Below are 26,910 nucleotides of genomic sequence, written 5' to 3'. Positions count from 1 at the left end.
TTGGGAAATCATTCTGTAGTGTTTATCTAGGGTTAGGCTAGGGGTCTCTCTCATGGTGTTGGGGTATCATTCTGTAGTGTTTATCTAGTGTTAGGATAGGGGTCACTCTCTCATGGTGTTGGGGTATCATTCTGTAGTGTTTATCTAGTGTTAGGATAGGGGTCACTCTCTCATGGTGTTGGGGTATCATTCTGTAGTGTTTATCTAGTGTTAGGATAGGGGTCACTCTCTCATGGTGTTGGGGTATCATTCTGTAGTGTTTATCTAGTGTTAGGATAGGGGTCACTCTCTCATGGTGTTGGGGTATCATTCTGTAGTGTTTATCTAGTGTTAGGATAGGGGTCATACTCTCATGGTTTTGGGGTATCATTCTGTAGTGTTTATCTAGGATTAGGCTAGATGTCTCTCTCTCATGGTGTTGGGGTATAATTCTGTAGTGTTTATCTAGTGTTAGGATAGGGGTTACTCTCTCATGTGTTGGGGTATCATTCTGTAGTGCTTATCTAGTGTTAGGATAGGGGTCACTGTCTCATATGTTGGGGTATCATTCTGTAGTGTTTAGTGTGTCATTCTGTAGTGTTTATCTAGTGTTAGGATAGGGGTCACTGTCTCATATGTTGGGGTATCATTCTGTAGTGTTTATCTAGTGTTAGGATAGGGGTCACTGTCTCATATGTTGGAGTATCATTCTGTAGTGTTTATCTAGTGTTAGGATAGGGGTCTCTCTCTCATGGTGTTGGGATATCATTCTGTAGTGTTTATCTAGTGTTAGGATAGGGGTCACTCTCTCATGGTATTGGGATATCATTCTGTAGTGTTTATCTAGTGTTAGGATAGGGGTCACTGTCTCATGTGTTGGGGTATCATTCTGTAGTGCTTGTCTAGTGTTAGGATAGGGGTCACTGTCTCATATGTTGGGGTATCATTCTGTAGTGTTTAGTGTGTCATTCTGTAGTGTTTATCTAGTGTTAGGATAGGGGTCACTGTCTCATATGTTGGGGTATCATTCTGTAGTGTTTATCTAGTGTTAGGATAGGGGTCTCTCTCTCATGGTGTTGGGGTATCATTCTGTAGTGTTTATCTAGTGTTAGGATAGGGGTCACTGTCTCATGGTATTGGGGTATCATTCTGTAGTGTTTATCTAGTGTTAGGATAGGGGTCTCTCTCTCATGGTGTTGGGGTATCATTCTGCAGTGTTTATTTAGTGTTAGGATAGGGGTCACTGTCTCATATGTTGGGGTATCATTCTGTAGTGTTTATCTAGTGTTAGGATAGGGGTCACTCTCATGGTGTTGGGGTATCATTCTGTAGTGTTTATCTAGTGTTAGGATAGGGGTCTCTCTCTCATGGTGTTGGGGAATCATTCTGTAGTGTTTATCTAGTATTAGGATAGGGGTCACTCTCTCATGGTGTTGGGGTATCATTCTGTAGTGTTTATCTAGTGTTAGGATAGGGGTCTCTCTCTCATGGTGTTGGGGTATCATTTTGTAGTATTTCTCTAATTTAGGTTATGGTTCTTCATTTGTGGTCGTTGACTTTACTGTGGTATTTCTGAGTAAAGGATGTGGTTACTCCCCTTACTCGAGCATTAAGGGACAGTGGTCTTCCCTTAGCATTTACATGAGTTATTTTATTATGTGCCTGTCTCCATATTGCTCTGCAACGGAAAATCTAAACTAATACTATTTTAAACAATTGCCCAAGAGAGCAAAGATTTACCTGTTGTATGTTTTATCTGATTTTATTTCTGCTCTTATTACAGATTCATGTTGTTCATTATTCCACAAACTACAGCAGCATCAAAGAGGCCATGATGCAACCTGGAGGGTTGGCAGTGCTGGGAGCATTTATAGAGGTAATGTCAGGGTATACTGGGACGGGGGGCTGGCAGTGCTGGGGGCTTTTATAGAGGTAATGTCAGGCTATACCTGGGGGCTGGCAGTGCTGGGGGCTTTTATAGAGGTAATGTCGGGGTATACTGGGGCGGGGGCTGGCAGTGCTGGGGGCTTTTATAGAGGTAATGTCGGGGTATACTGGGGCAGGGGGCTGGCAGTGCTGGGGCTTTTATAGAGGTAATGTCAGGCTATACTGGGGCGGGGGCTGGCAGTGCTGGGGCTTTTATAGAGGTAATGTCAGGCTATACTGGGGGCTGGAAGTGCTGGGGCCTTTTATAGAGGTAATGTCGGGGTATACTGGGGGCTGGCAGTTCTGGGGCTTTTATAGAGGTAATGTCAGGCTATACTGGGGGCTGGCAGTGCTGGGGGCTTTTATAGAGGTAATGTCAGGCTATACTGGGGGCTGGCAGTGCTGGGGGCTTTTATAGAGGTAATGTCAGGCTATACTGGGGGCTGGCAGTGCTGGGGGCTTTATAGAGGTAATGTCAGGCTATACTGGGGGCTGGCAGTGCTGGGGGCTTTTATAGAGGTAATGTCAGGCTATACTGGGGGCTGGCAGTGCTGGGGGCTTTTATAGAGGTAATGTCAGGCTATACTGGGGGGCTGGCAGTGCTGGGGGCTTTTATAGAGGTAATGTCAGGGTATACTGGGACGGGGGGCTGGCAGTGCTGGGGCTTTTATAGAGGTAATGTCAGGTTATACCTGGGGGCTGGCAGTGCTGGGGGCTTTTATAGAGGTAATGTCGGGGTATACTGAGGCGGGGGCTGGCAGTGCTGGGGGCTTTTATAGAGGTAATGTCGGGGTATACTGGGGCGGGGGGCTGGCAGTGCTGGGGCTTTTATAGAGGTAATGTCAGGCTATACTGGGGCGGGGGCTGGCAGTGCTGGGGCTTTTATAGAGGTAATGTCAGGCTATACTGGGGGCTGGCAGTGCTGGGGGCTTTTATAGAGGTAATGCCGGGGTATACTGGGGGCTGGCAGTGCTGGGGCTTTTATAGAGGTAATGTCAGGCTATACTGGGGGCTGGCAGTGCTGGGGGCTTTTATAGAGGTAATGTCAGGCTATACTGGGGGCTGGCAGTGCTGGGGGCTTTTATAGAGGTAATGTCAGGCTATACCTGGGGGCTGGCAGTGCTGGGGGCTTTTATAGAGGTAATGTCAGGCTATACTGGGGCGGGGGGCTGGCAGTGCTGGGGGCTTTTATAGAGGTAATGTCAGGCTATACTGGGGGTTGGCAGTGCTTGGGGCTTTTATAGAGGTAATGTCAGGCTATACCTGGGGGCTGGCAGTGCTGGGGGCTTTTATAGAGGTAATGTCAGGCTATACCTGGGGGCTGGCAGTGCTGGGGGCTTTTATAGAGGTAATGTCAGGATATTCTGCAGCGGGGGTTCCCCAGTTCCTAACAAAACTGAATCCCTCTTCCTTGCACCATCGTCTCATCCATGCATTGAGACTCCGGAGCTCTGCCTGCCTCTGGTGACCTGCGCGCGGAACAGGGAGCATTTCAGAGAATGCCACCCTGGAGGTTCTGGATTTAATCTTTCTACCTAAGAGCCTACATTTGGCTTCCAGAACCTCCCTCCCACATTTTCCTATGTCGTTGGTGCCCACGTGTACCATGACAGCCGGCTCCTGCCCAGCACTGTCTATAATCCTATCTAGGTGACGAGTGATGTCTGCCACCTTCGCACCAGGTAGGCAAGTTACCAGGCGATCCTCAAGCCCACCAGCCACCCAGCTATCTACATTCCTAATAATCGAATCACCAACTATGACGGCCGACCTAACCCTTCCCTCCTGGGCAGTAGCCGATTAATAGTGTCTGTGATCCAAGATGGCGAAACAATGTGACAGAGCAATAGCTAAAGTTAGAAGAATGCTGAGCTGCATCGAAAGAGAAATAACCATTAGGAAAACGGAGGTGGTGATGCCTTCATACAGGTCCTTGGTGAGGCCTCACCTGGAGTAATGTGTTCAGTACTGGAGCCCGTATCTCAAAAAGGATAGAGATAGGACGGAGGTGGCCCAGGGAAGGGCAACCAAAATGGTGAGGGGTCAGCACTGGAAGACTTATGAGGAGAGGCAGAAGGATCTGAATATGTTCACCCTGGAGGAGAGGAGGTGCAGGGGAGATAAGATACAGAGCTTCAGATACCTGAAAGGTTTTCATGATGTGGTGTCAGCATCGGAAGACTTGTCAGGAGAGGCAGAAGGACCTGAATATGTACCCCCTGGAGGAGAGGAGGTGCAGGGGAGATAGGATACAGAGCTTCAGATACCTGAAAGGTTTTAATGATGTGGTGTCAGCATCGGAAGACTTGTCAGGAGAGGCAGAAGGATCTGAATATGTACCCCCTGGAGGAGAGGAGGTGCAGGGGAGATAAGATACAGAGCTTCAGATACCTGAAAGGTTTTAATGATGTGGTGTCAGCATCAGAAGACTTATCAGGAGAGGCAGAAGGATCTGAATATGTTCACCCTGGAGGAGAGGAGGTGCAGGGGAGATATGATACAGAGCTTCAGATACCTGAAAGGTTTTCATGATGTGGTGTCAGCATCGGAAGACTTATCAGGAGAGGCAGAAGGATCTGAATATGTACCCCCTGGAGGAGAGGAGGTGCAGGGGAGATAAGATACAGAGCTTCAGATACCTGAAAGGTTTTAATGATGTGGTGTCAGCATCGGAAGACTTGTCAGGAGAGGCAGAAGGATCTGAATATGTACAGCCCTGGAGGAGAGGAGGTGCAGGGGAGATAAGATACAGAGAAAGGTTTTAATGATGTGGTGTCAGCACTGGAAGACTTATCAGGAGAGGCAGAAGGATCTGAATATGTTCACCCTGGAGGAGAGGAGGTGCAGGGGAGATAAGATACAGAGCTTCAGATACCTGAAAGGTTTTAATGATGTGGTGTCAGCATCGGAAGACTTGTCAGGAGAGGCAGAAGGATCTGAATATGTACAGCCTGGAGGAGAGGAGGTGCAGGGGAGATAAGATACAGAGAAAGGTTTTAATGATGTGGTGTCAGCACTGGAAGACTTATCAGGAGAGGCAGAAGGATCTGAATATGTACCCCCTGGAGGAGAGGAGGTGCAGGGGAGATAAGATACAGAGCTTCAGATACCTGAAAGGTTTTAATGATGTGGTGTCAGCATCAGAAGACTTATCAGGAGAGGCAGAAGGATCTGAATATGTACCCCCTGGAGGAGAGGAGGTGCAGGGGAGATAGGATACAGAGCTTCAGATACCTGAAAGGTTTTAATGATGTGGTGTCAGCACTGGAAGACTTGTCAGGAGAGGCAGAAGGATCTGAATATGTACCCCCTGGAGGAGAGGAGGTGCAGGGGAGATAAGATACAGAGCTTCAGATACCTGAAAGGTTTTAATGATGTGGTGTCAGCATCGGAAGACTTGTCAGGAGAGGCAGAAGGATCTGAATATGTACAGCCTGGAGGAGAGGAGGTGCAGGGGAGATAAGATACAGAGAAAGGTTTAATGATGTGGTGTCAGCATCGGAAGACTTGTCAGGAGAGGCAGAAGGATCTGAATATGTAACCCCTGGAGGAGAGGAGGTGCAGGGGAGATAAGATACAGAGCTTCAGATACCTGAAAGGTTTTAATGATTTTATTTATTTATTTATTTAACATTTTTATATACCGACCTTCATGAAAGAAAATTCATATCAGATCGGTTTACAGATAACATGAGGGGAAAAACAAAGTCAACCATATAACAAGAAATGAAAGTTACATATAACAAGGGGTATTAACCTGGAGGGCTAGGATAGCCGGAGCGATAGAAGGCATAACTGAACAAATTAGATAATACAATAATATGATGAGACGAGGCATAAGTGTATAGGCTACACTTGTCAGAGAGTTTAGGTAGGAGTCAGTGTCTGAATTAGTGAGGAATTGCTGGAACTGTAGGTTAAGTGAAGGCCTGGATGAAGAGCCATGTCTTAAGTTTTTTGCGGAAGGTAAACGGGCATGGTTCTAATCTGAGTTCTGTGGGCATCTTGTTCCAGATGGCTGGGCCAGCTGTAGAGAAGGTTCATTCTTTGGTAGATGATAGGCGAGTAGATTTTGTTGTAGGGGGTTGCAGGGTGCCTTTATATGCTTCTCGAATCGGTCTGTCTGATGAGTATAATTTAAGGGGAATCTGGAGGTCTAGTTGTTGCTGGTTGTGAATGACTTTGTGGATTATAGTGAGAGCCTTGTGTAATATTCTATATTTGATTGGCAGCCAGTGCAGGTTCTGTAGTATGGGAGTGATGTGTGTTCCTCTGTTGGTATTAGTCAGGATTCTTGCCGCAGCATTTTGGAGCATCTGTAATGGTTTGATAGATGAAGTAGGGAGCCCGAGGTGTCAGCATGTGGTGTCAGCATCGGAAACTTGTCAGGAGAGGCAGAAGGATCTGAATATGTACAGCCTGGAGGAGAGGAGGTGCAGGGGAGATAAGATACAGAGAAAGGTTTTAATGATGTGGTGTCAGCACTGGAAGACTTATCAGGAGAGGCAGAAGGATCTGAATATGTACACCCTGGAGGAGAGGAGGTGCAGGGGAGATATGATACAGAGCTTCAGATACCTGAAAGGTTTTAATGATGTGGTGTCAGCATCAGAAGACTTATGAGGAGAGGCTGAAGGATCTGAATATGTATAACCCTGGAAGAGAGGAGGTGCAGGGGAGATAGGATACAGAGCTTCAGATACCTGAAAGGTTTAATGATGTGGGGTCAGCACTGGAAAGACTTGTCAGGAGAGGCAGAAAGATCTGAATATGTACCCCCTGGAGGAGAGGAGGTGCAGGGGAGATAAGATACAGAGCTTCAGATACCTGAAAGGTTTTAATGATGTGGTGTCAGCATCGGAAGACTTGTCAGGAGAGGCAGAAGGATCTGAATATGTACAGCCTGGAGGAGAGGAGGTGCAGGGGAGATAAGATTACAGAGCTTTCAGATACCTGAAAGGTTTTAATGATGTGGTTGTGTCAGCATCGGAAGACTTGTCAGGAGAGGCAGAAGGATCTGAATATGTACAGCCTGGAGGAGAGAGGTGCAGGGGAGATAGGATATAGAGCTTCAGATACCTGAAAGGTTTAATGATGTGGTTGTCAGCATCGGAAGACTTATCAGGAGAGGGCAGAAGGATCTGAATATGTTCACCCTGGAGGAGAGGAGGTGCAGGGGAGATGATACAGAGCTTCAGATACCTGAAAGGTTTAATGATGTGGTGTCAGCATCGGAAGACTTATCAGGAGAGGCAGAAGGATCTGAATATGTTCACCCTGGAGGAGAGGAGGTGCAGGGGAGATATGATACAGAGCTTCAGATACCTGAAAGGTTTTCATGATGTGGTGTCAGCATGGGAAGACTTATCAGGAGAGGCAGAAGGATCTGAATATGTAACCCCTGGAGGAGAGGAGGTGCAGGGGAGATAAGATACAGAGCTTCAGATACCTGAAAGGTTTTAATGATGTGGTGTCAGCATCGGAAGACTTATCAGGAGAGGCAGAAGGATCTGAATATGTACCCCCTGGAGGAGAGGAGGTGCAGGGGAGATAAGATACAGAGCTTCAGATACCTGAAAGGTTTTCATGATGCAAAAACTTCAAACCTTTTCTGTTGAAAAGAAAACAGTAGAACTAGGGGTCATGAAATGAAACTCCAGGAGGGACGACTCAAAACCAAAGTCAGGGAATATTTCTTCATGGAGAGGGTGGTGGATGCCTGGAACGCCCTTTCTGGAGGAGGTGGTGAAGACCAGAACAGCCAAAGAATTTAAAGGGACATGAGAGAAACACTGTGGAGATCCCTAAAGGCCAGAGACGGAAATGAAGAAAAGTACGCAGGGAGAAACTTGCTGGTGCAGCAGTTACTATACTTAGCAGATGCTCCCCGCTTAGAGCTAGATTTAAAAGCGTTGCTCATGCAAAGACAGCCACATACGCAAATGTTAAGAAGCCGGGAAGGACACACATCCAGAATAAGGAAGCAGGGCGTGGGCATTCTGGGGGTGTGGCCAAGACTGGCACGCATAACCACACATTTTGCAAAGGAAAGACGCATATATTACCTGCATGACTTTGCTACAGGTCCTCATGAGGCACAGGATTTCTGAGAATGAGAGAGGGAGAGAGAGAGAGAGAGAGAGAGACAGAGAGAGAGAGAGACACAGAGACAGAGAGAGAGGGCATTTCCGGATAGGGTCACTCTGACACTCTATATATATAGGTACCACTGGTGAGGGGCACGTTGAATCGGGGTGGGTTGGGGTTAGGAGGGTGATGTTACAGACACATTCAGAGAGATTCATTGTAAATTTTGACATCACTAAGAATTTTAGTTCTTATAAGCGATGTAAGGGACTTGATTTGTGCAACGCAGCTGGCAGAGACTGCAGTGTTCAAATCTCTCCTTTTTCTAGACTTTTCATTTTTATGGGTATCATAATGTTTGGGGATAACTGCACAGAGTAACAGTTACTACCCTAAGAGAAATCTGGAGTAATCTGCACATTACTGGCAGTTACTATCTTAAGCTTGCTGGGCAGACTGGATAGACCATTTGGTCCTTTTCAGCCGTCATTTCTATATTTCTGTTTCTGAACAATGTTTTCATAAGTTGACATTAACTTTGGACAGGCAATGTTACATAACCTACTCTCACAGTGGTCTACTGTGCATGATGGAGTCGGAGTAGTTGCTTTTCAATAACGCTCTTCTGCAACTCTCAGCTTGGGGCTCTCCATTCAGCCTACTTATCAATGGAAAAAGCAAGTTTGCTTACCGTAAACAGTGTTTTCCATAGATCGCAGGATTGAATTCGCCATGAGATGCCCATCCGCCGCCCTGGAGAGTTGACTTCCTAGCTGTTTGTAGCTATGATATAAATTGAGGAGGCTCACAAGGCAACACTCATGTGGGAGCTCCCACACATGCTCAGTAGAGATAAAAGATCTATTAGTTTGGAAAGACAGGTACGTTCAGAGCTGCCAGATGATGTCACCCACATATCATGGCTAATTCATCCTGCTATCTACAGAAATCACCTTTTACAGTGAGCAAACTGCCATCTTTACAGAGTGTATGGAGCACGTGCAGTACCTCGTGAGCCCCTTACGTCTTGCTTCCTCTGAGCTACTGTACGAATGTGTTCCCAGTCTCTGGCTACAATTTTATGTCTCCCCTCCTATGCTGGCCTAGATATTTTGCCTTATGGCTTCATTTATTATTTTTAAGCCACTACCTCAGCAGTCCCTCAACATACATTTTCAGCTTTACCCAAAGGAAAAACGAGAGTGTGAAACAGGGAAACCTGGGTCCAAGAAGATCGCAGTCAGTGGCTACACGGCCTGCACCTATGGACATGGGACGTCCATCACAGATTTTCATCAGTTGCGGTAGAATAACCCCCGCAGGTGCACCTGGAAAATGGAGGCAAAGAGGAGCTGCTCCTTGTCCTGGCGTGAGCCGTTGATGGACTCTTGGCGGATCCTTTCCATCCCACTCCCATAAGTCATGCAAGGCTTATGCCCTCCCCACCACCCCAGCACTGGATCCCAGATCTCTCTAAAGCCAGGGGATACTCGGGAACTGGTACTTCCACGCTGCCTGTCCATACGTCCTGAGCACACTGTGGGTTCCTTTGTCCAAAACAATTTGTGGGTCTGTCCATCTGTCCCCAGCATGGTGTAACTGTTGCTTTCTGTTGCAGGCTGGACTGGAGGAGAATCCGACCTATGAGTACCTGCTGAATTATTTCCCTCAGGTCATCAATGAAGGTGAGCGTTCACCGCTGTTTTACAAAAAAAAAAATCTCATTCCTGTGGCGGCCATTGTGAAAGAGGGCAGGCTATCGTGGGCCGTCGTGAGGAGCTGGAGATACTGGTGGCATGTGGGCGAAAAAGAGAGTGGAAGGGGTTCTTAAGGGACACAAGATGTAGGGCAGCAAACAGAGGACAGGGATCCTCTTGGGAATGAGCAGGAAGCAGGTAGGAAGTGAGGGGATCCTGAGGGGCATCTGGGGACAAGATAGGAGATGAGGCATGTGGAAGCAGCAGAGAGGAAGAGGGGGGCTCCTGTGAGCGTTTAATTTTACTGGCAACCGCTTCGGTTTGATTTGCAATCAGGAAAGTTGGCATATACACATTTTTGGTCATTTAGATAGGATTTACAAGCAAATCATAGGAAAACACAATTATAGAGACAAGAAAATATCAAGAAATAATAACCAACAGAAATTCTAATTACCAGATTGTGACATCCAAATTATTGGAAGGAAATAAGGAAAACTCAGAAAAATGTAAAGCATAATAGTCAAGTAAAATCTGTCAAGGACCCCAAAACGAGCCTTGCAGACAGCAGAAGAAAAATCATTTTATATATTTTCCTTCAAAACATTTTCCAGTTGAGAAGGATCAAAAAATAATTTATTCCCAGAAAGTTAATAATGCACTTGAATGGGAATTTTGGAACTTTCTTCTCTAGAATCAGCGTCCTCAGGAATTACCACCACCCTCTTCCTACAAAAGGAAACATATTTATATTTGAAATAAAGTCGCAGAACCAAGTGTTTGTCCATCTCAGAGCAAAAGGTCACCAAAGAAATGATAAGGGGAATGGAACAGCTCCCCTAGGAGGAAAGACTAAAGAGGTTAGGACTTTTCAGCTTGGAGAAGAGACGACTGAGGGGGGATATGATAGAGGTGTTTAAAATCATGAGAGGTCTAGAACGGGTAGATGTGAATCGGTTATTTACTCTTTCGGATAATAGAAAGACTAGGGGGCACTCCATGAAGTTAGCATGGGGCACATTTAAAACTAATCGGAGAAAGATCTTTTTTACTCAACGCACAATTAAACTCTGGAATTGTTGCCAGAGGATGTGGTTCGTGCAGTTAGTGTAGCTGGGTTTTAAAAAAGGATTGGATAAGTTCTTGGAGGGAGAAGTCCATTACCTGCCTATTAAGTTCACTTAGAGAACAGCCACTGCCATTAGTAATGGTTACATGGAATAGACTTAGTTTTTGGGTACTTGCCAGGTTCTTAACGCCTGGATTGGCCACTGTTGGAAACAGGATGCTGGGCCTGATGGACCCTTGGTCTGACCCAGTATGGCATTTTCTTTTTTTTTTTTTTTTAAATAACAATTTTTATTGAGTGGATAACACATAGAAATAACATTATCATGCAGACCCGAAATACATGCAGCAAAGTACAAATACAAACAACCATCGTCAAAGGGTATACAGAACCACTCTAATATCGGTATCCTTGTGCCCCCAATCCTCATTCCCAGTATGGCATTTTCTTATGTTCTTATGTTCTTAAAGAAGTTGTGCTACTCTTAATTTTATCTTGGGAAGATTGCAGGAAAGCTGTAAGATCCAAACTGTATTCAGCTAGGACAGTATCCATCATCCCTTCCTCCACATTGTAAGATCCAGACTGTCTTCAGCCAGGACGGTATCCATCATCCCTTCCTCCACATTGTAAGATCCAGACTGTCTTCAGCCAGGATGGTATCCATCATCCCTTCCTCCACATTGTAAGATCCAGACTGTCTTTCAGCCAGGACGGTATCCATCATCCCTTCCTCCACATTGTAAGATCAGACTGTCTTCAGCTAGGACAGTATCCATCATCCCTTCCTCCACATTGTAAGATCCAGACTGTCTTCAGCCAGGACGGTATCCATCATCCCTTCCTCCACATTGTAAGATCCAAACTGATTCAGCCAGGACGGTATCCATCATCCCTTCCTCCACAATGTGAAGATTGCAAGAAAGATGTAAGATCCAAACTGTCTTCAGCTAGGACAGTATCCATCACTCCTTCCTCCACAATGTGAAGATTGCAAGAAAGATGTAAGATCAAACTGTCTTCAGCTAGGACGGTATCCATCGCCCTTCCACCATGTTTTTCCTCACAAACTCCCAAATGGATGAAGTACAACTTGCTTAGACCATTAGTATCCACATTTGAAATATGAAGTATGAAGTTTTGCCCCATCATGTGATGGGACAAAGGCCATCAGGTGCCATTTTTTAAATTGGCATTTCAAGGCCAAGCATCTAGGGTGCATTCTGGCCCATCATTAGACACTAGGGATTTCCTCTTAAGGTATGGAGGGGAGTTTTGGTGAATTCAGGTGGGCCACAGGACTACTAGGGTCATCTTTCATAGAAGAGGGGTTGGGGGGCAGTAGACTACCAGGGACTTGCTTCTAAGTTTGGTGAGGGTTTGGCAGTCCCAGGGGCAAGGGTTTGTTGGAACCTGGGGTGAGGAATGTTTTTGGAAAAGGGAGGGTTTTAGGTAGGAGGCGCGGCATTGCCATGCAAGTTAACCTGTGTAATTTGCTATTTTATTTTCCTTTTTAAGTCACCTCTAGAAGCGATAAGTGGTGGAGGTGTTAGCGCTGATGCTGGCCCTTTTAGAAGATGGTGGCCTCGTGTGAAGGGTGCCACCATTTGCGTGTTTGTGACATTTCCCCGTAATATTTATTTTCATGGAATTTTCTGTGAAAAAAAGAATATCGTGGGGAACTCGCCTTGAATATTTTCATGTGGGAGGAACCAAATGTAGTGGGAACGCCCCCCCCACACAATATTGTGCCCTCCAATGATTAAATATTGAGGCATAATAAATGACCCCCTGATACTGTGAACTCTCTGGGACAGGGATTACCTGAAAGTAACTCGCCTTAAGCTCAGTGAAGAAGCATGGGCTAAATCCTAAATAAAACCAAGATAAATATTACAACAAATATTCCAGGTGACAAACAGGAGATGACATCAATGCTTAAAGTAAGAGTCGGCTCTGATAAAGGGCAGAGAGCTCCCGTGCATGAGGGGAGATTGTTTTGTATTACAGATCACCTGAGCTCTGTGCATATCGAAGTGAACTCATGCTGCAGGTCACTTGGCTCGGGATCTGTGTTCTGGCTGTTGCTGGATCAAGCAGGTACTGGGAAGGCTGTAAGCATGAACTTCAGCCGTGTCAGCAAGAAATACAAGCAGGAGTCAGTCACCTGGAACTGAATGACAGTCAGGAAGGGCACTCGCACACCAGCAGCTACCACATGACTCTGAACTGGTGACCCAGCTAGGCAAAGGGTGGGTGCTTGCAGAGGAACCATGAGAGAGATAAAAAGCAGGCAACGGCCAGGGAATATTTACCCTCTAGTACCCAGCAAGTTAGACAAGCCCTCAGCAAAGTCTTATAAGCCCAGCACAGGGTGTGCCCTGATTGCTGACAAGCGGAAGTTAGCAAAGACCGCTTGTGGATGCAACAGTCCCCTAGGAGAGAACATCTGGAATCTGTTCCTCATCCACATCCAAACTCTGCAGTCATCACTCATGGGGCCTTGTTCTTCACTTCAGTGTTCCTTCTAGTTATCCTTGTCCTGCCCCATTCTTCTTCTCTGTATCCTGCCCTGCCCCATTCTTCCTTCTCTCTATATCCTGCCCTGCTCCATTCTTCCTTCTCTCTATATACTGCCCTGCCCCATTCTTCCTTCTCTGTATCCTGCCCTGCTCCATTCTTCCTTCTCTGTATCCTGCCCTGCTCCATTCTTCCTTCTCTGTATCCTGTCCTGCCCCATTCCTTCCTTCTCTCTATATCCTGCCCTGCTTCCTTCTTCCTTCTACTATCTATATCCTGCCCACCATTCTTCCTTCTCTGTATCCCAGCCCTGCACCATTCTTCCTTCTCTGTATCCTGTCCTGCCCCATTCATCTTCATCTTTTGTATTTATACTGTACTCACACTCCATTTACTCTATCTCTTTTATATTTATTTTCTATATAATATTTATTTACTATATTACTATGTTTAATTGGTTATCTATTCTATTTGTTCCATCATTATTGTTAGTTCTATTGTTACCTGTTTTATTGTTCAACTGTTCTATGTAAAGCCCACTACTCTTTTTGGGCATTTAAAAGTTGTATGTAAACCGGATTGATTGTAGTTCCTACAAGAACTTCGGGTCTATAAAATAAAAATAAATAAATAAATAAATAAATTCTTCCTTCTCTCTATATCCTGCCCTGCTCCATTCTCTGTATCCTGCCCTGCCCCATTCTTCCTTCTCTGTATCCTGCCCTGCCCCATTCTTCCTTCTCTGTATCCTGTCCTGCCCCATTCTTCCTTCTCTCTATATCCTGCCCTGCTCCCTTCTCTGTATCCTGCCCTGCTCCATTCTTCCTTCTCTGTATCCTGTCCTGCCCCATTCTTCCTTCTCTGTATCCTGCCCTGCTCCATTCTTCCTTCTCTGTATCCCGCCCTGCTCCATTCTTCCTTCTCTGTATCCAGCCCTGAGGCAAGTTGCTGTTCTACTCAGAAGTAGATGGTTGAGGGACATGTTGCTGAGGCAAGTTACTTTTCTACTCAGAAGTAGATGGACTTGCTGCTGAGGCAAGTTACTGTTCTACTCAGAAGTAGATGGACTTGCTGCTGAGGCAAGTTACTGTTCTACTCAGAAGTAGAGGGACATGCTGCTGAAGCAAGTTGCTGTTCTACTCAGAAGTAGAGGGACATGCTGCTGAGGCAAGTTACTGTTCTACTCAGAAGTAGAGGGACTTGCTGCTGAGGCAAGTTACTGTTCTACTCAGAAGTAGATGGACTTGCTGCTGAGGCAAGTTACTGTTCTACTCAGAAGTAGAGGGACATGCTTGCTGAAGCAAGTTGCTGTTCTACTCAGAAGTAGAATGGACTTGCTGCTGAGGCAAGTTACTGTTTCTACTCAGAAGTAGAGGGACATGCTGCTGAGGCAAGTTGCTGTTCTACTCAGAAGTAGAGGGACATGCTGCTGAAAGCAAGTTACTGTTCTACTCAGAAGTAGAGAGGGACATGCTGCTGAAGCAAGTTACTGTTCTACTCAGAAGTAGATGGACTTGCTGCTGAGGCAAGTTGCTATTCAGGAGGTGTCCTTTTGTAGGGCAGTACTGGTGACGTCATCTCCAGGGGCTTCAGGGCTTTTCCCACCATGGTCCCTTTAAAACCTGAGGACTGATTGCGTGCTTTCAAATACCCCAGTATTGGCTGGGTTAAATGTTATATCAGGACATGCTAGAGAGGTAAGGTTCCTCGATGAAATAAATGACTACTTCATGGGAGCAGCTGGTACCAGAACCAACAAGAGGGAAAGCTATTTTAGACTGAATCCTTAGTGAAACCATAGGATTTTGGTGTGAGAGGGGTAACAGTGTTGGAGCCCACTTGGCAATAGTAATCACAACATTATCAAATTTGACTAACTGGAGGCAGCGTACTAAGGAAATCTACCTACACCGCATTTACCTTTCAAAATGGAGACTATGTATAAATGAGGGACCTGTTTAGCAAATAACTGAAAGGGGCAACTGCCAAAGGTTAAGAGTTTACATCAGGCTTATGAATCTTGGTTAAAAATACCATCTTGGAAGCCCCAGATAAGATGTATCTGCGCATTATTAAAAAAAGGTTAGAATAAGAAACATAAGAAATTGCCATGCGGGTCAGAACAAGGGTCCATCAAGCCCAGCATCCTGTTTCCAACCAGAGGCCAAAACCAGGCCACAAGAACCTGGCAATTATCCAAACACTAAGAAGATCTCATGCTACTGATGCAATTAATAGCAGTGGCTATTCCCTAAGTATAATTGATTAATAGCCGTTAATGGACTTCTCCTCCAAGAACTTATCCAAACCTTTTTTGAACCCAGCTACACTAACTGCACTAAACACATCCTCTGGCAACAAATTCCAGAGCTTTATTGTGCGTTGAGTGAAAAAGAATTTTCTCTGATTAGTCTTAAATGTGCTACTTGCTAACTTCATGGAATGCCCCCTAGTCCTTCTATTATTCGAAAGTGAAAATAACCGAGTCACATCTACTCGTTCAAGACTTCTCATGATCTTAAAGACCTCTATCGTATCCCTCCTCAGCTATCTCTTCTCCAAGCTGAACAGCCCTAACCTCTTTAGTCTTTCCTCATAGGGAAGCTGTTCCATCCCCTTTATCATTTTGGTTGCCCTTCTCTGTACCTTCTCCATCGCAACTATATCTTTTTTGAGATGCGGCGACCAGAATTGTACACAGTATTCAAGGTGTGGTCTCACCATGGAGCGATACAGAGGCATTATGACATTTTCCGTTTTATTAACCATTCCCTTCCTAATAATTCCTAACATTCTATTTGCATTTTTGACTGCTGCAGCACACTGAGCCAACGATTTTAAAGTATTATCCACTATGATGCCCTAGATCTTTTTCCTGGGTGGTAGCACCTAATATGGAACCTAACATCGTGTAACTACAGCAAGGGTTATTTTTCCCTATATGCAACACCTTGCACTTGTCCACATTAAATTTCATCTGCCATTTGGATGCCCAATCTTCAAGTCTTGCAAGGTCCTCCTGTAATGTATCACAGTCTGCTTGTGATTTAACTACTCTGAATAATTTGGTATCATTCTCAAATTTGATTACCTCACTCGTCATATTCCTTTCCAGATCATTTATAAATATATTGAAAAGCACCGATCCAAGTACAGATCCCTGAGGCACTGTGTACAGATTTTGTTAGACTCTCTATGGAGAGATTGCCAAGGCTTGCTACCTATCTGATTCAAAAACACGACTAGATCTGATGAGAATGTAGCCTCTAATGATTTCTCCCTTAATATCACAGATTTTTCTGGAAAATTCACAAACTGTTATGAAATAGAGATGTGAATCAGAACCGGAATCGGTTCAGTTCCAGTTCCGATTCAAATCTTACAATTTTTATAGTCCAGCACGATTGTTTTTTTGTTTATCGGCTGCACCTGAACCGATAAACAAAAAACCCACCCCGACCCTTTAAAAATGACCCCTTTGCTTCCCGAACCCCCCCCAAAACCATTTAAATTACCTGGTGGTCCAGTGGGGGCGTGGGGAGCAATATCCCACTCTCAGGCCATTGGCTGCGCTAATAAAATTCGCTCTGATGGCCCTTTGCCCTTACCATGTGACAGGGTATCCGTGCCATTGGCCGGCCCTGTCACATGGTAGGAGCACTGGATGGCCGGCGCATCTTTAAAGATGGTGCCGACCATCTTTAAAATGGCCGGTGCCATTTTTAAAGATGGCGTCGGCCATCCAGTGCTCCTACCATGTGACAGGGGCCGGCCAATGGCACGGATACCCTGTCACATGGTAAGGGCAAAGGGCCATCGGCACCATTTTTATTAGTGGCAGCCGACGGCCCGAGAGCAGGAGATCGCTCCCCGTGCCCCCACTGAACCACCAGGTAATTTTAAAACGGTTTTGGGGGGGTTCGGGAGGGTGGGGGAAGCAAAAGGATCATTTTTAAAGGGTTGGTGGGGGGTTTTTTATATCGGGCCATCGGCGACATTTTTATTAGTGGTAGCCAAAATGGCGCCGATGGCCCAAGAGCAGGAAATCGGTCCCGGGGCTTCCACTGGACCACCAGGTACTCATAAAAAGTTTTTGGGGAGTTCGGGAGGGTGGGGGAAGGTAAGGGTTTAGTTTTAAAGGGTCGGGGGTGGGTTTAGGGGTTGTTTTGGTGTGCCGGTTTTCCCGCCCTCCCCCCCAAATAACTCCCGTAGTGGACACTAACCCATTAACGATTTTTCACAATAAATCGGGGGAATTTCTATTGTATCGCGCACTCTAATGATTTTTGACAATTTAAAAATATCGGACGATTTTTTTTAAATTGTCAAAAAACGATTCACATCCCTATTATGAAAGATGCTGCAGACAGCAGAAACCTGGCCAGCCAGGATGTGGAGAAACCCAAAAGAAACAACAAACCAATCTCAACAAAACCATGCCCACAATTCAGAAAAATAACTAAACAAAACATCCTGGCTGTCCTTTTAATGTGGGGAGAGCGTGCAATTAACTGAACCAACCTGGAGCATTGAAACAGCAACAAAAAAACAATGTACAAGCCTAGAATGTGCTAGAGACTGGCTGAATGAAAGACACATCGTTTTCCCCGATGCATCCTACTTGCAAACGATTACGTTTGTGAGTCAATTTGTTTCTAAGAGTTGAACCTCTGCAAACTTGTGATCTTTGGTCCCTCTCAACACAGTTGTTGTACGAATCACAGTCCGTGTCAGGGGACTGTGTAACTCATAACAAGTTTCAAATATCCTGTGATGCATCTGTGAGTCTACAAATAAAGATCTGAGAAATTTTGCCCCATCGTATTTTGTTTTTTGATAGCTTGTGGTTGGGGCACTCACCTTACCTTACCTTATTTGATTAAGGATAGAGAAACATTATATGTTGAGCATGTACAAGAAACTGATAAGATTTGGACTTTACGTCTCGTTCTTCATCTTCGGTACCAGCAATTCTTTGGACATAAAATATCGGTTTCCCTGATTTACTCAGGGATGCACAAGTCCGAAGGAAGTGTTTCCCAGAGAAAAGCAGAGGGTATTGGCCATTGGAACTACCTTTCTATTAAAATATTGTTCTAAAGGATATTTAGTCAAATATCAAGGAGCTAGTTACGTTGTCAATGACCGTAGTCAATTTCATAATATTTTGCAGAATTAGTCACCTCCAGTTGGTAAATATGGAAATACCGGAACCTTCTTTGCATAATTAGGTTTCCTTATAATAATTGTTTAATTTTCTCTCCACAATTGTGCCCTGACTAACAGCATCTGTATTAGTGGGCATAATTTTCTGTAATTATTACCAAATCTTTCTTTTCATACTGATCTAGTGTAATTCCTGATAACAGACTGTTTCTTGTATAAATATTATCTTAATTCAACGAAAAAGTGAATTGAGAAAAAAAGGTAGAAGAAAGTCTACACGACTACCGGCATGGCTAAAAGGTGAGGTAAGAGAGGCTATAAGAGCTAATGGAACATCTTTCAAGAAATGGAAAAGGGATCCGAGTGAAGAAAACAGGAAACAGAAAAAGTACTGGCAAGTCAGATGCAAAGCATCGATAAGGACGACAAAGAGAGGATTTGAATAGAAGCTTGCTGTAAAAGAACATAAGAACATGCTATGCTGGTTCAGACCAAGAGTCCATCAAGCCCAGCATCCTGTTTCCAAACCAGGCGACAAGAACATGGCAATTACCCAAACACTAAGAAGATCCCAAGCTACTGATGCAAAATTAACAGCAGAGGCCATTCCCTAAGTCAACTTGATTAATAGCAGTTAATGGACTTCTCCTCCAAGAACTAGCTAAACTTTTTTTAAACCCATTTACACTAAGCGCAGTAACCACATCCTCTGGCAACAAATTCCAGAGCTTAATTCTGCATTGAGTGAAAAAGAATGTTCTCTGATTAGTCTTAAATGTGCTACTTGCTAACTTCATGGGGTGCCCCCTAGTCCTTCTATATCCGAAAGTGTAAATAACCGATTCAAATCTACTCGTTCAAGACCTCTCATGATTTTCAACACCTCTATCATATCCCCCCTCAGCCGTCTCTTCTCCAAGCTGAATATCCCTAACCTCTTCAGCCTTTCCTCATAGGGGAGCTGTTCCATCCCCTTTATCATTTTAATCAACCCCTACCTCATCCGCAGCGGCGACCCACCGCGGCAACTCCGAGTCATGACCCTGGGCCGGTGCCCGCCCGCCCTGGCGCAGGTTCCAGGTCTGAGCACTGGGTGGGGAGCCATCCCCGCTCCTCCCTCGTGGCACTCTGTAGGCTTTCCTCCCCGGAGGAAATCCAAGATGGCCGCCGCATCCTTAGGCATGAGGCCGCGCCTCCTAACCAGAATTAAAGGGACCTAAGCCCTTTAATTACCCACAGCTGCTGCCAATGGTCCAGAGCAGAGGAAGTATAAAAGGAGGCTTCCTCTGGTCATTCCTTGACTTGGCAACTTTTGGGTTAGTCAGGTCTGCTTGCTTCGGTGAGTTCTTCTACTTTGGATCCTTGTTCCTGTCTTGTCTTGGTGTTTCCTGGTTCCTGACTTCGGATTGGCTAGCGGTGATTCCTGGTGTGTGACTTCGGACTGGCAAGTGGTGATCTCTTGGTGTGTGACCTCGGACTGGTAAAGCAACGACCCTCTGGCACTTGGCCTTGGACTTCTTCTGGACCATCGTCTCCAAGGGCCCACCTAAGTCCCAGCGGCTCGGGTCCCTACGGGCTCCTCCCGGGGGGACCGTGGGCTTCCAGGGTTGAAGCTCCAGTCAGCCCTTGCACCGAACGCACTGCTTCTTGACCTCTCAAAGGTCCACCTAAGTCCCAGCGGTCTGGGTCCCTATGGGCTCCTCCTGGGGGGACCGAGGGCTTCCAGTGGCGAAGGCACACTTCCTTCCTCGACGTCACGACTCTTCGTCTGCCTCCACAGTCACCTCTGTCTCCAGTGCCGAGGGTCAGCTGGTCACGTCTTCTGTTCCTGCCTCGCCACCCGACAGGAGAACCTACGGATCTTCCTCCTAAGGTATTCCATCCTCCTGTCGGCCCAAGGGTTCACAAGCCTGAGCATAACAGAGACTCCCTGGAACTTAAGAGAGAATTACAGGAAAAACACAATTATTAAAGAGAAATAGCATTTACAAGCTTACAACAAAATTTTCATATATTAATGGGAGTTGATGTGGCTGGTTTTCTTAAATCTATAAAGATCCTTAATTGTTCTGGAGCAAAAAAGATAAAAGTTTCTCCCCCTTTCTTATGGACGCGTTTACACAGAAATTTGATCATAAATGAAAAACCTAAGTCAGTCACCTCATGATGTAAGGCTAAAAAACCTCTACGTATTGTTTGTGTAACAGCGGCCAAGTCGGGAAAGATTTTAACATTAGCATTCATATTTGAAACAGGAAAAGATCTGAAATATTTTCTAATTACTAATTGTAAATCAGTTAAGGAAATGAAGGAGACCAGAAGCGTTGCTCTTTTCCAATACTTCAATGGCTGAATTTTCTATTATTTCAGTGAGATTTCCCTGCCAGTTCTGTGTAATAGCTGTTACTGCAGACTTTGGGAGAAAATGGCATTTGTTAATTGATGGAAGTTCTTCCTGGGTTATCCCCAGTATTTCCCCCATGTATTTTTTCAGGGTAGTATAAGGTGTTTCTCCAATCATCCTGGGGAAATTTAATATACGCAGATTTAATTGCCTTGATTTATTTTCTAGTGTCTCAATCCTCTTCGCCAGAGTTTCTCTGTCTCTCAACGTGGCCGCTTTGAAGTCTAAATTTCCAGAGTCCTTCTCTTCTAAAGCAGTAGTAACTTTACCAGATAGCACATTTATTTCATTTTGCATCTGAGAGGTAATTGTTGTATTTTGTAATATTGAATGCTCTAGTCTCCTATTGAAACCATTGAAAGTATTCACAATTCCAGCCATCATGTCCCATAAAGCAACAAGGGTAATGACTTGAGGGCGTTCGGGGACTACCAACGGGACAAATTCAGTTAATCCTCCAACGGGAGTTGGCAGGATTCTTCCCGTGGATTCTATCCCAATTGTCCCTGGTCCCAGCTCGGTACCCTGATGTTCCACCGCTGTTTGGGATCCCCGGATTATTCGCGCCAGTTAGTCCCTCTTCCATCGAAGCCCACGATTACTGCTGTTCCCTCTGCATACAATCTGAAAGGAGGTTCTCCGATAAACGGTCCGGGCTGCAACACCACCTCCGCCCTCTGTGTCAGCGCTTGCCTCAGGTCTGGGCTCAAGGATACTCCTCAGTCGGCTGAATCAAAGCTCTCTCTCCGATTAGCGCATCAGTATCCTCATTCCTCGGGTCGTTTGTTTTCGGGCTGAGGAAGTTGGTGATTTCTTGCTGAACTGTTGGTGAAGGTAGGGAAATCGACGGGAAGACCCAAATTTTTCCCTTTCTTTTAGCTGGCATATTTCAAGCAGAAAAGTAAGACTTAATGGAGCTTCAACAATCCGACTTCCCCCGCCACTCAGCATGCCGCCATCTGGGAGTCTAAGATGGAGGACTTCCGTGGCCAAGATTTTTTTTAAAAGGATTCCAGGAGTGATCCCCGAAAAATACAGACCAGTGAGTCTGAAAATGGTTCAGGGAAAAATGCTTGAAACTATTCTAAAGAACAAAATCGCTGAACATATAGATAGGCATAGTTTAATGGGACAAAGCCAACATGGATTTAGCCAAGGGAGGTCTTGCCTCACTAATCTGCTACTTTTTTTTTTTTTTAGGGCATAAATAAACCTGTGGACAAACGTGAGCCACTTGATATAGTGATTCTGGATTTCCAGAGAGCATTTGACAAAGTCCCTCATGAGAGACTTCTTGAGAAATTAAAAAGTCATGGGATAGGGAGCAGTGTCCTATTGTGGATTGGGAAGTGGGTAAAAGATAGAAAACAGAGAGTAGGGCTAAATGGTAAATGTTCCCAGTGGAGAAAGGTGAATAGTGGAGTGCCACAGGGATCTGTTCTGGGACCACTGCTTTTAACATATTTTTAAATGACCTAGAAATGGAAATAACCAGTGAGGTGATCAGATTTGCTGATGACACAAAATGGTTCAAAGATTTGGTTGGGCCAAGATGGCGGCATGACTAGAAGCAGAGGAATGTGCTCCCTTTCTATTTCTCATTTCTTTGGAAATGCCTTCTAAATGTAAAGGCAAAAATTCATGCCTTCCTCCCGGACACCGCATTACCTTTTGGAAAGCGTCTCATAACAGCCTTCGATTCTGGATCGGCAGAAAAAGAGGGGGTACCTGTCCTCACTGCGACGACCGGTGAGGGAGCACTGGAGTCGCCTGGGGAAACCACCCTGAGTTCCCCGGATCAGCGCCTACTGCCGAATCCAGTACCCATTGTCCCTCCTCTCAGGATTGCACCACAGGATGATGATATCACCGCTGTGATGGCAACCGGGGTCAGAGTTGAGGTTTGCGGCCGAGTTTCCAGCTTTCTTCTAGCTTGCTGGAGTCAGCGTTTCCTCCCCGGTGGTTTTCTTAGTCTCCCGTGGAAGCTCAGGAGGAGCGAATATCTGCGGTTGTGGCAATGGGTCTTTCAGGAGCGGCTTTAGCTGGTTCTGGGGGTGAGGTTTTTTTTTCAACCCCCTCCTAAACCATCCATTGTAACACTAGACATGCTGTGGGATCTTATAGTAAGTTTTGGAAGCTCAGTGAAAGATTGTCAAAACAAAGTTGAGTCCTTAACAACTAAAATGAATTCCCTAAATGCTAAATTTGGAGGTCAAATTCAAGACTTGAAAAATCAAATGGTATCCTCGGAACAGGTTATATCTCAAACCCAAGCTTGTAAACTCAAGTTAATTAAAGATTATGGGACTTGCTTCCGGAGCTTGGAATTTCTTGAGAACCATATCAGGCACCTGAATCTGCGTTTTTTGAATTTTTCCAGGGTGCTGGGGGGAGATATATACAGCACTCTGAAAATGTTTTTCATGAAATCCTCAAGTTCGAAATAGAGAAGATTCCCTCAATAAATAAAGTGTTTTTCCTCCCTGGTTGTTAGTAAATAGAGCCTTCCTAAGATGCTCATATTGAAGCTATTACCAACTTAACTCAATTCCTGGAAGATTCAGCTGTTGAGGTTATTGAGCGATCAACTCTCCTGTTTCCTTGTTTATGGAACAAGACTTAAATGAGGTTTTGAAGAGATATTTTAAAATTATCTCTTCTACCTTTCACGGTCAACCTATACGTATATTTCCAGATTTTGCAAAGGTGACCCAAGTTAGGGAGACGAGATTTTCTTTCCATGAGATCGCAGGTTATAGCATTGGGGGTATAGATTTATCTTAAGATACCTATGTAAATGTGTAATTCATGCTCAAAATGAATGTTTTGTATTTTTCTTACCTGAGCAGGAAAATAGTGGAAAGTGTTCTAAACATCAAAAATCACAGAACATATAGAAAGACATGGTTTTAATGGAACAAAGTCAGCATGGCTTTACCCAGGGCAAGTCTTGCCTCACAAATCTGCTTCACTTTTTTGAAGGAGTTAATAAACATGTGGATAAAGGTGAACCGGTAGATGTAGTATACTTGGATTTTCAGAAGGCATTTGACAAAGTCCCTCATGAGAGGCTTCTAGGAAAAGTAATAAAAAGTCATGGGATAGGTGGCGAGTCCTTTCGTGGATTGCACAAACTGGCTAAAAGACAGGAAACAGAGAGTAGGAATTAAATGGGCAATTTTCTCAGTGGAAGGGAGTGGGCAGGTGGCGTGCCTCAGGGATCTGTATTGGGACCCTTACTGTTCAATATATTTATAAATGATCTGGAAAGAAATACGACGAGTGAGGGTAATCAGATTTGCAGATGATACAAAATTGTTCAGAGTAGTTAAATCACAAGCAGATTGTGATTAAATTGCAGGAACACCTGGTGAGACTGGAAAATTGGGCATCGAAATGGCAGATGAAATTTAATGTGGATAAGTGCAGGTGATGCATATAGGGAAAAAATACCCATGCTATAATTACACAATGTTGGGTTCCATTTTATTTATTTAATTTAATGCTTTTATATACTGGTATTAGTATGCAAACATCATACCGGTTTACATTGTAACTGAACATAGAAATACAATTAACCAGGGAGGGGAAAAAGGGAGGGAAGTAAAATACATAGTGCAGTAAGAAAGGAAAGGGAACATCAACTTTGAGAGGTAAATAGGGAAGTTAAGTTACAAAGGGCTATATACAATATTTACAGAAAGCTATTATAGAAAGCTATCAATAGTGTGCAATTTAAGAGTCATTTGTGTGAGGATTGTTCAAGAGGAATGAGAGGAGTAGGCAAGTGGAGGCAGGTTATTCTGGGAAGGCCTGTCGGAAGAGCCATGTCTTTAGTTTTTTTTCTGAATTTTGGAGTAGCATGGCTCAAGTCTGAGTGTAGTCGGGACGGAGTTTCCATTGCTTCGGGCCTGCAATGGAGGAGAGCGCGGTCCCTTGTGGAGGAGAGGTGGGCTTTTTTGATGGGAGGTACTGTTAGGGTATCTTTGTTGACAGAGCGCATGGGTCGGTCGGAGCGTATTGGGGCAAAAGGGTTCATCTAGCCAGTTAGAGTTTGTAGGAGTAGATGGATTTGTTGTATTATGGTTAAGGTTTTAAAGAGGATGCGGTGATGTTATGGGGAGCCAGTGGAGGTCTTTGAGTATGGGAGTGATGTGGGTCTGATTTCCGTGAGTTTAGCAATAATCCTGGCGATGGCATTTGGACATTTGTAGGGGTTTCGTGGTGGAAGCGGGTAAATCCGAGGAGGAGGGCGTTGCAGTAATCTAGTTTAGTGGAGAGAGTAGATTGGATAACAGTGCGAAAGTCATGATAGTGGAGGAGGGGTTTAAGTTTCTTTATAACATTGAGCTTGAAAAAACCTTCTTTGAGGATGGAGTTTGATCTGTTTCTTTAGATTAAAGTTGTTGGTCTAAAATTACTCCAAGTCCTTAACAAAGGATTGGGATGATGTGGCACTGAAATGCTGGGTCATTGGAAATCAGGGGTTTGGGGGGTTGGTGTTGAGAGAGTATAGCAGTTTCCATTTTGGAGGAGTTTAAAGGCAAGGTGGGCTGTTCGAGAGAAAGTCCTTTATAGAGGCAAGGGTGGTGTTCCAAAATGCAAGGGCATCAGAAAGCGAGTTGTGGATGGGGATAGGAATTTGCACATCGTCTGCGTAGAGGTAGAATTTGAGGCCAAGGTCTGTGAGGAACTGACAGAGGGGTGTGAGGTAGATATTGAATAAGGGTAGAGGAGAGGGAGGAGCCTTGGGGGACACCTTGGGATAAGGGGTTAGAGAGCAGATTTGGAATTTCCTATTTTGACGGCAAATTTTCTGTTGGATAAGTAGGATTTGAAACCAGAGCAGGGCTAGGCCAGAGATACTCTTTTGGCCAAGCGGTTGATGAGGGTAATTGTGATTGATGTGTCAAAGGCAGCTGAGATGTCAAGAAGAGCAAGGAGATAGCAAGTTGCCCTGATCCATAGCCTCTGAGTATGTGTCTGTGAGTGAAAGTAGGAGTGTTTCAGTATTAAGGGATTTTGCGGAAACCGAATTGGGCAGGATGCAGAGTATTGTTTATTGTCAAGGTATTCAGTGAGTTGGATTTTAACGATCTTTTCCATAATTTTTGGAAATGAAGGGCAAGTTTGAGATCGACGGAAGTTGGAAGGGTCTCTGGGGTCTATGATGAGGGTTTTTTTAAGGGAAGGAGGGGTTTTACTATCGCTTGTTTGAGGACATCCTGGGACGGAGCCTGAGGAGAGAGAGGAGTTGATAATGTCAACTGGGTTTTGGCAATATTAGGTGCTACAACCCAAGAAAGAGATCTAGGTGTCATAGTGGATAACAACATTGAAATCGTCGGTACAGTGTGCTGCGGCAAGTCAAAAAAAAGCAAACAGAATGTTAGGAAATTATTAGAAAGGGAATGGTGAATAAAATGGAAAATGTCATAATACCTCTGTATCACTCCATGGTGAGACCGCACCTTGAATACTGTGTACAATTCTGGTCGCCGCATCTCAAAAAAAAGATATAATTGGCGATGGAGAAGGTACAGAAAAGGGCAACCAAAATGATAAGGGGAATGGAACAGCTCCCTATGAAGAAAGACTAAAGAGGTTAGGACTTTTCAGCCTGGAGAAGATAGAGCGACTGAGGGGGATATGATAGAGGATTTTAAATCGCAAGAGGATTGTGAGAAATGGGCAGGAGGAAATTGCAATACTGGGAGGCCTTGGCATGAAACCACAAATGAAATTTAATCTAGACAAGTGCAAAGTGATGCACTTAGGGAAGAGTATCCTAAATTATAAATACACAATGCAAGTTTCCACAATTAGGAGTCACCACTCAGGAAAAGGATTTAGCTGTCATCGTTGAAAAATACATTGAAATCGTCTGCTCAGTGTGCAGCAGCAGCAGCCAAGAAAGCAAATAGAGTGCTGGTGATTATTAGGAAAGGAATGGAGAATTTATTTATTATTTATTTTTAACTTTTTGTTGTATACAGACATTCGTTAAGAAACCATCACATCACATTGGTTTCCATCGAACAAAAAATTAGCCAACAGGGCTT

At 44.7% G+C, this 26,910-nt stretch overlaps 1 protein-coding gene across 1 annotated transcript in view; it reads left to right on the top strand.

Moving 5' to 3' along the window:
- LOC115073656 (carbonic anhydrase 9-like) overlaps positions 1–26,910 on the top strand; it is a 226,135-nt gene that overhangs the window by 183,521 nt on the left and 15,704 nt on the right. Inside the window, exons 5-6 of the mRNA XM_029572254.1 lie at positions 1,763–1,855; positions 9,611–9,763. Of these exons, the coding sequence (XP_029428114.1) occupies positions 1,763–1,855; positions 9,611–9,763 (246 nt within the window). The remainder of the gene's footprint in view (positions 1–1,762; positions 1,856–9,610; positions 9,764–26,910) is intronic.

The sequence above is a fragment of the Rhinatrema bivittatum genome, chromosome 1 (genome assembly GCF_901001135.1).
Source record: "Rhinatrema bivittatum chromosome 1, aRhiBiv1.1, whole genome shotgun sequence".
Classification (NCBI taxonomy): domain Eukaryota; kingdom Metazoa; phylum Chordata; class Amphibia; order Gymnophiona; family Rhinatrematidae; genus Rhinatrema; species Rhinatrema bivittatum.
Note: the sequence above shows the minus strand (reverse complement) of the source record. Positions and strands in the feature narration are given on the sequence as shown.